The following is a 13,477-nucleotide window of genomic DNA, read 5'->3' on the forward strand; positions in this document are numbered from 1 at the left end:
GATGGGGGGGGGGGGGCACGGTTTTTCAATGAACATACCCTCAATCATATTATGCAAATTTGCCTCTCTTATTTTCCTTTCCATATATCATAGAGGGAATGTATAGTTATTTTTAAACATATGTTTAATATACACATGGGAAGAGCTGAAAACGTGTTAGCATTCAAATTTTTTTTTTTCCTCTGAATAGTTTCAGATTATAAATATACACAGCTAATATATACTATCGATGTCAGTAGACCCAAACTTTAGCCCACCGTATGCTCCTCCTGAACCACATCTAAATTTCACAGAGTGAACTAAATGACCTGGTCAGGGATTTGGAATTGCCTAAGAGTAAGGCAGATCTGGTCTCCAGATTACAACAGTGGAACCTCTTGCAAAGTGATGTCAGCATCTCCATTTTCCGTGATCGCCAAAAAGATCTGGTTCAGTATTTCTTAGTGAAAGGTGATTTGGTTTATTGCAATGATATCGATGGCTTAAAAACAGCCCTTAATATCACCCACAATCCAGATGAATGGAGATTGTTCATAGATTCATCTAAAACAAGTCTAAAAGCTGTTTTATTGCCCAATGGCAATTTTTTTACCATCCGTTCCTGTTGGGCATGCAGTCCACATGAAATAAACATACAAAAACATAAAACCGCTGCTGAGGTGTATAAAGAATGAGGAACATGAGTGGCAACTCTGTGGATGATTTGAAAGGTGTTGCCATGTTGCTTGATGAAGAACTTTGTAAAGGCTATGGACAAAACAAAATCAGGTTTCCAATATCTCCATGTTAAGTTTCCAAGACTTAGTGAAGCCAAAATCAATGAAGGTGTCTTTGTCAGTCCACAGATTCAAGAATTTCTCAGAGATGACAAGTTTGATCGTCTGTTGCGCGGCAAGGAAAAGAAGGCATGGAAAGCATTCAAAAGTCCATAGCAACGGAGTTTCTCGCGAATAGCAAGGCAGATGACTATGAAAGACACGTGGCAAATTTTCTTAGGTCCTATAAAGCATTTGGTGCAAACATGTCACTGAAAATTCACTTCTTACACTCGCATTTAGACTATTTGCTTTTGAACTGTGGGGCAGTGAGTGATGAGCATGAGAAGAGATTTTACTAGGATATCGCAGGCATGGAAAAAAGATATCAAAGTAAATGGAGCCTGCCCATGCTTGCCAATTACTGCTGGAATCTCTCCAGGGAAGATCCTACTGCAGTTCACAAGAGAAAATCCAAAAAGTGCAGTTTAGATATCGAATAAAGATGGAACCTTGCTGTTTAATCTAAAGATAAAGCTTGTCAGTTTTTCATGCAAAAACCATGAAAAAACAATAAATGAATGGAAAGTTATGTTATTGGTATCAATAAAAAGATACATTTATAATGATTGGTGTGGCACCATTCTCATTGCTATATCACATTTTGCAGAAAAGCTATGATACATAATCGCACATCTCCCTCATAAATTTGAATTATTTTGATGCAATTTTGACCTGAAGCTGTATCTTGGAAACTGGAGCCAATTAATACTCAGGACTTAATTTTCCTTTATTAGTGACCCAATTCTGGTAAAATTTAGCTACTTTCATTTCCGAGGTTTTCTCCTTGTAGATCAGTGATATTGGAGCAAATGTTTATAAAACCCAGATGTCCAGTCAAAAAATAAACTCTTACAAAATACACAATTTATTTGACCCATTTCTTGGTAAAATATAAAAAAAGAGCTTGTGTTGAGTAAACAGATACCAAACATGTCAAGCCTTAAAACGGCGCACTCCTGTGATGCAGCAAAAAACTACAATATCCCAAATTGTCCATCGGTAATGCTTTAAAAGCTTTTAAAGGTCATCAGGTCTACATTGTCTAAGGCAGGTAATTAAACACCAAATGCACAGTTTTTACGCAAAATTTTTCTGCCAGCTTTGCATCAAGGGTAGATGGCAGTAGTTTAATAAGCCTATGTGCCCATGAGCCCCAAAATGATTTTAAAAGCGCTATAAGCTATAATTTCCAGGGAAACCTTTTTTGCTGTGCATCCAACACGCCATTTTAGGTATAGAATGTACTTTATTTAGGGGAAGGGCATTTATGTAAAAGGGGAACGGTATATTGCTACCATGTTGTACAATTTAATTTTAAAAATACTATGCATATAGGAGTTTTTGTTAAAAAGAAGGACAGAAATACAGCCAAGAAGATACAAACATTTTGATGTATTTATTTAGCTAGCTAAAACATATAAACTGACCATAAAAGGCTCAAATGTGAGCTGTGGGCTGCCCTGTCTGCATCACCTGGCTCGACAATAGTCAGTTTTTAGAATCAAAGGAACTGGTGGATTAGTATTGTCTGGATAGTGACTGCATCCAATCAAATGTTCAGGCATTCAGGCAGCTGTGGGTGCTGTGGCTTTCTGAATACAATAGTTTTTAGAGGAGATTCCTTCAACTGCACTCTTTAGCGTGGATTGGGGAATCAGGTGACTTCTCTCAATCAGCCCCCAGGCTGAACAAGAGAAATCTACACTTGTATGGCCAGCCTTAGTTCATACAGTCGATTTAAAGTGCGGCAACCCAACAGCTCTTGCAGAGAATACAGTGATACACACCAATTACACTGCAAACACATTTGGAATAAAATATTTAGAAAACATTATGTGACACTGACCGTTCTGCAACAAATGTTGTGGCTGCTGATGGGCTAAAGGTGGCAAAAATCCTGTGTAATAAAACTAGCTAGGAGTCATCACACTGTGAATGAGAATTCTGAATAATGTACAGTAAAGCTGGAAATCTTTTGCCTGTATGTAATTGGAAGTTCTACACTGACCACCAATATAAGGGGGGAGTCTACACTGACCACCATTGTAAGGTGGGGGGGTTCCACACCAATGTAATGGGGAATTCTTTACTGACCACTAATATAAGGGGGATTCTACACTAACCACTAATGTAAAAAGGGATTGTACACTGACCACCAATATAAGGGGGATTCTAAACTGACCACCAATATAAGGGGGATTCTAAACTGACCACCAATATAAGGGGGATTCTAAACTGACCACCAATATAAGGGGGATTCTAAACTGACCACCAATATAAGGGGGATTCTAAACTGACCACCACTGTAAGTGGGATTCTACACTGACCATCAATGTAAGCGGGCTTCTACACTGAGCACCAATGTAAGGGGGATTCTACACTGTCCACCAATGTAAGGTGGATTCTACCTGAACACAAATATAAGGAGGGATTCAACACTGACCACCAATGTAACAGGGGATTCTACACTGACCCCCAATGTAAGGGGGGATGCTACACTGAGGACCAATGAAAGGAGGGATTCTACAATGACCACCAATGTAAGGAGGAGATTCTACACTGACCACTAATGTGGTCAGCGCCCCCTCCCCTCTGCAAACCTCTACATCCTGATCCAACCCCTCTCTGCTCACCAAAGCACCCCTCTCTCTCCTTACTTCTGCACCCACTTCTTTGCTCAGTCTAAACCCAGCTCCAAAGATGAGCGGGGGTAGTAGATGGGGTGCAGAATTGAGCAGGGTGGTTTAGGGTGCAAAGTTAAGTAGGGATGTGGTGCAAAGAAGTGAGGTGCAGAGGGAAGCTCAGCTATGTCTCAGCAATGCAAGAAGGACTCCCGTCTGACTGTTCACATCCCTTTATCTGGGGAGCCTTTACTGGTGGTGATGGTGGGTAGGACTTCCAGGGCAAAATTTATATATGAATGAGCCATGGAATCTACTTATGAACAAGCTGCGGTATTTACATAATAATGAGATGTAGCTAACTCAAATGTAGATCATGGCTCATTTATATGTAGATCTTGCTGATCATTTATATGTAAATTCGGAGGCTCATTCAGTGCAGAGACGGCGTGCAGAGGCTGGGATGAGCAGTGACAGGCTCAGTCAGCTTCCCTGCTCCCGGAATAAGCCCCAGGACACAGAAGGGAGGGACAGCAAAAAGGGGGACTGACCTAGGAAATCCAAAATTGTTTGCAAATATGAGCCACTAGGACTGCTAGCCTGGTAACATTCTGGGAGGCATACAATTTTTTCATAAAAAAAGAAAAGATTTAAAACCAGGAAGATTGGGTCTGGCATATTGCCTGGTATTTGCGGATAACCACTATCCACAAATTAGCCCGACCCTGACAATCTGCATTAACTATTCAGTTGAAAGGCACTGGAATTGCATATAACATGCTGTCTGGCTAAGCTGACATGAAAAAAGAGGAACAAATAGCTTTTCATATACCTCCTTTTTCCAGATAGCGTTTCCCCATTGTCTGCATTGGCCTTGAATACCTTTTTACCAGCATACACATCCACTCCATTGCGTGTTGACCGCGTCACCCTTTGTTTTGAAGTACCGCACAGTTTAGCAACCTGAAAATGTAAAATATGTTTTTTTACCTTCTGCTTTCAACACAAATGATACACAGGTGACATAAGGCCAACTTCAAGGAAATTCTTAACAATACTTTTGCAATTTTCTTGCGATTCAGGTACCTTATTCATCAAGTCTGCTAATACGCAATACAAATTATAACCAAAAGATTCAAGGTTTAACAAAATAAAACTGCAAACTGTACAATATTTGTTTAGTAGAAGAAAAAAACGCAATGAAAATGCATATAAAAACAGAACATTGCAAAATATTTAGCACAGTACAGGGATTGGGTAGCCTCAAAATAAATCTTAGTTCTGCCCTACAAGAACATATGTATTCCAGAATCCTGCTGCACTCCTTACCGGGTATCCCTGTCAGCGTGGGTGCTCGAAGTGGCCACGGATGGCGCCGCCAATGCTGAAACTTGTTAAAGATGTCACCAGCACACCATATTGAAGTGAAGAACACGTCTGTTTATTGACGCTTCATGTCAAAATAAATAGCAACGTTTCGGGACACACAGGGTCCTCTTCATCAGGCTTGAAATGACAAACTGCCCTACAAGAAGACCCCCTTACAACTGCTTTTGAGTTTGACTTGTTGAATTGAATGGGCCTTTACACTATGGTGAAGTTGTGACTGTTGGAAGCATGGCATAACATTGTGAGTTACTTTATGGCCTATGGTACCTAATTTTTCCAGAAAGCCGTTTTTTATTGGAGTGTAAGGATGAGAAAATAATTGTAGGTGCAAGAAATGCTCTTTCACCTGAATCCTCATTTACCCAATCAAAAATGTACAGCCTCCTGAAGAGATTTACAGATTTTCCCATCTCTCCAGCCTAAATTTGCTATTGTCACAGCTATATTGACAGAGTTTACCTTGCAAGCGGTAAAATGATCTCTGATTGACATACTTACCAGGCCTTAGTTAGTTCTATGTCTGCCCTAAACTTATGGTTATGACAGGCCTTTAAGCCATGTTATGTTGGGTGCTCATAGTTGATCTGTGCCTGCACAGATTTCTGTGGTCATCTGCAAATCATCAGTTGTTTACCATCATGGGCTTATGTTTGCTTCAAAACAGCTTCTTTTCCCATAAAAGTCATTGGGAATGCAAAAGGCCTCGAAGCAGGTTGATCCAGCTTATAAGGATGTCAAATGTAAGTCAAATGTAGGTGAAAAGGTTGAAAACTGCACTTAAGAAAAAAAATCAGTTCCATTGTGCATTAACTAATACAAGTTCACCCACATATAGTATCTCCGACCAGTTGATCTAATTCCTTACAACTTGCCCTTCAGCTCAGGAATGCCAAAGATTAGCAAAAACTTGCCAGAGAAAAACATCCTAAAAGTAAAGAGTACTTAGCAGCATAAATATGTTCTTTGTCTTACCAAAAATAATTGGAGTTTAGGTGACAAGTATTTATGTCAAATATATAACTAATTTACCTATACATGTATGTATAAATTGACAGTTATAATAACATGCAATATCCACACTTTGATGTGTAAATTTGGTGATCTGTTGTGCATTTTAATACCTGTCTATTAGGGGCCATCAAACACGAAGTTGCCCGGTCCCACCAAGTTCTAAACCCGGCCATGTCTGCAGGTGCTTGTGCAAAAGCGCCTGTCTATACTGATGCCAAATGGGATTAAGTCCGGATCCTCATTGACAAACCTGCCTTCCAATTAGATTATCTGAATTTTAAGTGTCCAAGTTTAAAGGTTTTAAAGATCCAACTGATAGTTTTAATAAGAAAAAAAAATGTTTTTGGTTTTAATCCGTTATTTACACAATCAGATAATTCCTTTGCTTTTATCATCCAGTTTGCAGGATTTATCACGGTGCTTTTGATTTTATTGTAATTTGTTGATGGTTTCTATGGGCCATTTTTACTACTAGCTGCTGAAGAGTACTTTTAGTCTTTCTTGGAAACCCTGCAAGGTTTACATACAGGACCCAATAATAACCTGCAGGAGAACTATGTGTATTTCTGTTATCAGTGGTTTGCCAAGAACCGCCAAGTACCACCAAGGGTACCACAGCTCTGTATATTCCTGATCAACTGTTTATAAAGGGCCCCCGAAGGAGCTTTGATCTAACACTACTTGGCTTTTTCTAGCACAGCACCGTCCTGCCTTAGAAACTTAATTAAAAAACAAGGCAGAGGTGCGTCATATGGTCAGTGAGCCTTCAAGTGGTGCTATACTCCACTTCTCGTCAAGCAGATTCCGAGAAAGGTCATCACTGTGCACTGAATGGAAGCTTATTCCAGCTTATAGACAAACGTGGTAAGCATGCCTAAAGCGCACTGGTGATTCTTCTAAACTTAATCACCAATGTTTCCGCAACAAACAGCAGCAATAAATTTATATTTGCAGAATATCAATTTTCTGCAAGGTAATGAACATTTGGTAGTCAGCAGCAGCATAAACACCAGCAGTTTCAAGCTACACATATTAAACTGCAGAATTTCCATTCAACACTGAAGGCACCCTGCTGTATAATACATTTGTAAGCTATAGATATCATCTTATAGTTTCAGCGAGTGCCCACTAGGGGCTGCTGCAACCCAACTTTTGGCTGCTAAAAGATTTTCTTTTGTATTAAATCCTCAAGTAATCTTGTAAATATTTGCATTTCAGTATTGCTGGTTATCCTAACAAACAAACAAACAAGCAAATTTAACAAGACAGTAAAAAGAGCAACGAAGACACGTAAAGTGCACGAACACTGTAAATGGAGTTCACCTTTTATCAGAACAGTTAGAACTACTAAAAATGGTACTTACATGTCTTATTCTTTTTTCGATTTGCATAGCACACCAAATTTTACAATTCTTTACAGACAACTTTTCACATCAGTAGTTTACAATCTAATATCCCTTCTACAGTTGATCACAGAGACATTTGGGTAAAAGAATACCACTATGTTTCAGAGAAAGGCAGAGCATCTGCAGGAAAAGTAAATGATATACAAACTCCTTGCAGGCAGCGCTCCTACTGCCCTTTACACATTGCTCTTTGCTAAATTTAATAGAAGCTGAAGGTGGTAAAGGGAATTAAGCTGGTCATACACTAGTAGAATTTTGTTTGAAGAAATTTGATTTTGGAATGTTTGTTCAGTTTTCTAATAGTTAATGGGGTCAAACTGATGATGTATTTTAAGCATAATGACGAAAAAATGTTAAGGCGCAGGATGTAATTATTTTTCTTGAAACAAACATAATTCTAACAGTGAATGTGGATTTCCTTTGTGAAGCTCAAACAATTCTAAAATCAGATGTTAATGTGACACCAATACAAATTTGGAAATGAAAAGTGAGAGTGGAGTCCATCGCAGGAGTGAGCTTGGAGTGGTGCCGACATTACAACACACACAGGGACCATGTGGATGAAAAGCAGCCACCCTCCAGAAGGAAGGACAGTGTCAGCACCAATTCAGAGATGATTTCAGGATCTACAGCCCAGTGATACACAAATATGCTATATTGTTGTTAATAGTTAAGGGATTTGAATGTATATTTAAGATTTAACTCCTGAGTATAGAGTCACTTTAAAACCAAAGTTTTGACCGACATTCGCAAGCTTCTGATGGCATTATCGAATGTTCTGATTACATTTTTAATTTGGATGATCGTACGAAAATCTACTGGTGTACAGCCCCCTTTAGCGAGACATCTACTAGCTCCAGGGAACTAAAGGTTCCTCGATTTAACTTTCCTGAATTGAAATGCATTCTGCCAATCAGGGAAAAGCTGCTTCAGCCAGAGCGTGCTCACAAAAGGGGTTTTGCGTTGTGACTTGAATACATTTGTGAATTAGGAAAGTCTGGCAAATTCAATAAGTCATCTTTTTCTTGAAGTGCAAACGCTTAATGTACATGGATATATGCAGGCACATCAGTCCAGGATTCCCTTCTAGAAATTCTAGTTGCCTGGCTCTCAATTACTTTGTGGGTCTGGAACACGCATGCATCAAGTGCAATGGGAACTTTTGATCTGAACAGTTGTTCTGGGCCAATGATTCAGAAAGCATTGCAGTAACTAACCAGCAAGCCAGGCAACTAGTATGTTCAGAAGAAGAGGACAGCGATGGGAAACCTACATATTTCCCTCAATACGGGATTGCTTTAAGATCTTAATTTCCCTCACATTACTAAGACTTATCAGTAACAGGCTCAGATCTGCAAGCTACACTAAAACTACTGAAACGAGGCTATTCATCTTGTGTTGGTTCTTTTGGGAGTTACGGATTAATCTTTCTTCTTGGTATTATGTCCATGAATATAAATGTACTCCTTGAATACAGAGCAACAGCATGAAATGCTATTAGCCAGGTACTACCGGTGGCACAAACGGCATCATTACTCGATTACATTATTCACTGCAGGCTGCACTTCAGTCCGCCTCCCATACATAATGACACTGTTCCCGATTATAAGGAAAGAAAGGACGCTGGCAGAGACTTTCTAATAGGAAACCCATTTAAACTTTATGGAAATTAAAAGCAGTAACCACAGGATGAAGGATATTCTGAGAAAGCCAATATAAGTGGACAAGTGTATGGCACATGCATAAAAGCATATGATAAGCCTCTGAAAAACATCATATTGATGTACTAGAGATAAATGTCCCCTTTGCTGTTCCCAGTCTTGCAGACAATCTGCTATGAAAGACATATACTGTATAGTAAAGACCACAGGGAGTATTTGTCATAAAGAAATCAAATGGAAACAGTCCCTGTAAAGCATGATTTGGTCTCAGACAGTGACACTGATTGAAGAAAACCTGTCATATGAGAAATGTATAAGCTATAACTATTGACCTCCTCAAGGTGCTAGCTGCCTGAATGTTGTGTATGTGTAGTTAAAACCCATCAGTTTATTTCCCTTCACGTCAGCTCCAGAGGCCCAACAGGAAGTTAGAGTAAATTGCCCAAAGTAAGGGGAATTCCCTTCTTAGACAGTTGTCTCAGAAATAAGTGTCCCCACTATACGATTTCCTCTTACTCCAATATTGCAGATTTCTCCTCACTTTCTTTCTTGGGGGCAATGGACAGCACAACAAATAGAGGGTCTAACCCTTCCCCACTCCATCCAATATCCTACAGATACACTTTAAGGCACAACTCCTGATATGTAGAAGTGTTCCAAGCCAGTGAAACACTGAAGCCATTAGGTCAGCATGAGAGCCAAGAAACTAATATTGTCAGACAACACTGGTAGCCTACCCATTCCCTTGGTACAAGTCTCTTTTAGGGCTCATTCACACGGGCATGTGCATGAGCCTTTAAAGTGTATGTAATTGTAAAACTTATTTTTCTCCTTTTAGATAGATTAAGGCAATGCTAAATTTAAAACCCGCCCCTGACCAGCACAGAGGTAAGTTCCTTACACTGAAAAATAGCCATTTTACCATTTATATTTTAATAGTTGGTGCATTTTAAACCAAACACAGATAACATATTGTTCTGGGTGCCTGGATAAGATTATCTTTCCTTTATACATTTGAAAATAACCAATGCAGTACTCTAAACGGTGAATGAACATTTAGCTCCATTTCATACTGAATAAACTGTATTATTAATGTATCTTAAATAGAAAACTATCTTCAGATAGATTTTTACTCCAAAAGCATTTTATTAAAATAAATTTGATAAAAATCAAACAAATCCGATAAAAAAGCTATTTTTTTTTTAGAATTAACAATAAACCGAAATAAGTCCAAGTACATCAAATTATATGAGACAATGCAAACAGCCGTATTCATTTACACATCTATCCAGTGCACGAGTGTAATGTACAGAAAAGCAGTATAAAGTGGAGAAAACAAAAAACCTATAGTACTATATCCACTAAATCCATAAAGCAGGCCTATTTAAAAAAAAAAAACACAGAAATTGCGCATGAATGCAACAGGTGGTGTAAATGTAGTCTAGCAGGGGTAGGCAGACTCTGGCCATCCAGCTGTGGTGAAACTACAAATCTCGTCATGCCTGTGGCTGTCAGAGTCTTGCAATGATTAATGGGATTTTAAGTTGCAACACAACTGGAGGGCCAGAGTATGCCTATCCCTAGAATATAGGATAAACAGGATAAGCTTTTTGACATGTCGCTGGCAAGTATAAAGAAGTAGTACTCTTCCTATGCATCTGGCGTGGCCAGGTACAGAGAAAATTGGAAGGACACGTCCTTAGGGTCACTGAGTGCCCCAAGACTTCACGAGAGCGCTAAATGGTCAAAGGTACAATGGGTTGAATTCAAAGAGGATTTCTACAGATTTCTACAACAGAGCTAAAAAGGGACGTTTTGAATGACATTTTGGATGTTGAAACAAAAGAAGAAAGAGGGACAAAGGGATTTGATTCTAAAAGAGCAACAGTTCCTCCAGATGAGAAACAGTTTGGGGTTATGGGCCATATTTGGAGATCTAAAGAACCTTGCCATTAGGAATGGACACTTTTTGTTTAGAGTTCTGTTGGGTCATTCTATCAAATATTACCTACAGTAGCAGACAGTGCAAAAAAGTGAGTTTTATACATGTGGACAAAATCTTTTAGGGCAACTAGCCTTCAATTATCCTCAGCTTATGGTATAGTGTTTCAATATATTAAATGCAGTTTTAATACATTTTTCCTTTCTTCTGTGGCTATTCCGTTGTAACAGTAGAATGGCTAAATCTAAAATTACTTATGTAATGGGAACCCTTGCTCCCGGGCCCATTCAGTTGCTACAAGCTCTGCTGGAAGTAATCGTGATATACCGCAGCTGAGCAATTCATTCATATCATCTTAGCAAAGGTTGTTGTTATTATTATCATTGTTATTATTATTATTAATATTAGTACCAACCGGTTGTGCTGGCTTTTCTAACCTACTTGAAATGAATTGAAGAGAGGCAGACAGAGCTGCATGCTTCATGACACTTAGTCGCTGGAGGCGAGGGAGTTGGAGCAAGGAAGGCTCTTCAAGACTCCAATTACAGTTGAGGTTTTAAGATGTCCAATGGAAGCATAAAAACCCTTTAAGGCCTACTTAAGAGTTTTTGCCAGATTCCAGTTATATACGGTTGATCCAGACACAGCATTTGGACAGATGTTCTATATTAACTGACATTTCTGCCTTCTGCAGAAGACAAGTTAATTTAGACTGATAATCTATATGTTATGGGTGGACTTGTTACATGTTCTTGTGCTGGTATTATTATTCCGTTCAATCAAGAGGGGGGCTGTGCCATAAAGATTTGTGTTTATAGAAAAGGCACCATAAAAGTGGACAGTGGTGATCTATAACTGAAAATGTACTTTGCCTGCTGCTACACTTCCATGGAGACAAGTTAAAATAATGGTTTATTTTATTTAATAGGTTAAAAACAAGACATGTCCATTTGTCAGAAATCTTCAGTGATCCAGTTTATGGCTAAGCAGTCATGCCTCATGTCTACTCTGGAATCTCAATTCCCTACATACAGTATAAGTATATACTGTAACCAGCAAGCACTTGGCAAGTTTACATTTATCCACAAGAGGGAGCTACAGCATACCATATGTTGCACATCTTGTAAAAGTTGTAACAAATCATGTGTACAGGTGAAACTCAAATAATTAGAATATTGTGCAAAAGTTCATTTATTTCACTAATGCAACTTAAAAAGGTGAAACTAATATATGAGATAGACTCATTACATGCAAAGCAAGATAGTTCAAGCCGTGATTTGTCATAATTGTGATGATTATGGCTTACAGCTCATTAAAACCCCAAATCCACAATCTCAGAAAATTAGAATATTGTGAAAAGGTGCAATATTCTAGGCTCAAAGTGTCCCACTCTAATCAGCTAATTAAGTCATAACACCTGCAAAGGGTTCCTGAGCCTTTAAATGGTCTCTCAGTAGTCTAGTCCAGTAGGAATCACAATCATGGCAAAGACTGCTGACCTGACAGTTGTGCAGAAAACCATCATTGACACACTCTATAAGGAGGGAAAGCCTAAAAAAGGTAATTGCAAAAGAAGTTGGATGCTCCCAAAGTGCTGTATCAAAGCACATTAATAGAAAGTTATGTGGAAGGTATGGAAGAAAAAGGTGCACAAGCAGCAGGGATGACCGCAGCCTGGAGAGGATTGTCAGGAAAAGGCCATTCAAAAGTGTTGGGGACTTTCACAAGGAGTGGACTGAGGCTGGAGTCAGTGCATCAAGAGCCACCACACACAGACGGATCCTGGACATGGGCTTCAAATGTCGTATTCCTCTTGTCAAGCCACTCCTGAACAACAAACAACGTCAGAAGCGTCTTACCTGGGCTAAAGAAAAACAGACCTGGTCTGTTGCTCAGTGGTCCAAAGTCCTCTTTTCTGATGAGAGCAAATTTTGCATCTCATTTGGAAACCAAGGACCCAGAGTATGGAGGAAGAATGGAGAGGCACACACTGCAAGATGCTTGAAGTCCAGTGTGAAGTTTCCACAGTCTGTGTTGATTTGGGGAGCCATGTCATCTGCTGGTGTTGGTCCACTGTGCTTCATTAAGTCCAGGGTCAATGCAGCCATCTACCAGGAGATTTTGGAGCACTTCATGCTTCCCTCCACAGACGGCCTCTATGGGGATGCTGACTTCATTTTCCAGCAGGACTTGGCACCTGCCCACACTGCCAAAAGCACCAAAACCTGGTTCAATGACCGTGGGATTACTGTGCTTGATTGGCCAGCAAACTCGCCTGACCTGAACCCCATGGAGAATCTATGGGGCATTGCCAAGAAAAAGATGAGAGACATGAGACCGAACAATGCAGAAGAGCTCAAGGCCGCTATTGAAGCATCCTCGTCTTCCATAACACCTCAGCAGTGCTACAGGCTGATAGCTTCCATGCCACGCCGCATTGAGGCAGTAATTGCTGCAAAAGGGGCCCAAACCAAGTACTGAGTACATATGCACGCTTATAATTTTCAGAGGTCTGATATTGTTCTATGTACAATCCTTGTTTTATTGATTGCATGGAATATTCTAATTTTCTGAGATTGTGGATCTGGGTTTTCATGAGCTGTAAGCCATAATCATCACAATTATGACA

General features: G+C 39.5%; 1 protein-coding gene across 1 annotated transcript in view; it reads right to left on the bottom strand.

The window, feature by feature from the left end:
- GPC3 (glypican 3) overlaps positions 1-13,477 on the bottom strand; it is a 365,721-nt gene that overhangs the window by 174,199 nt on the left and 178,045 nt on the right. Inside the window, exon 4 of the mRNA XM_018565397.1 lies at positions 4,272-4,402. Coding sequence (XP_018420899.1) covers positions 4,272-4,402 — 131 coding nt within the window. The remainder of the gene's footprint in view (positions 1-4,271; positions 4,403-13,477) is intronic.

The sequence above is a fragment of the Nanorana parkeri genome, unplaced genomic scaffold (assembly GCF_000935625.1).
Source record: "Nanorana parkeri isolate BGI_ZX_2015 unplaced genomic scaffold, ASM93562v1 scaffold841, whole genome shotgun sequence".
Taxonomy (NCBI): Eukaryota; Metazoa; Chordata; class Amphibia; order Anura; family Dicroglossidae; genus Nanorana; species Nanorana parkeri.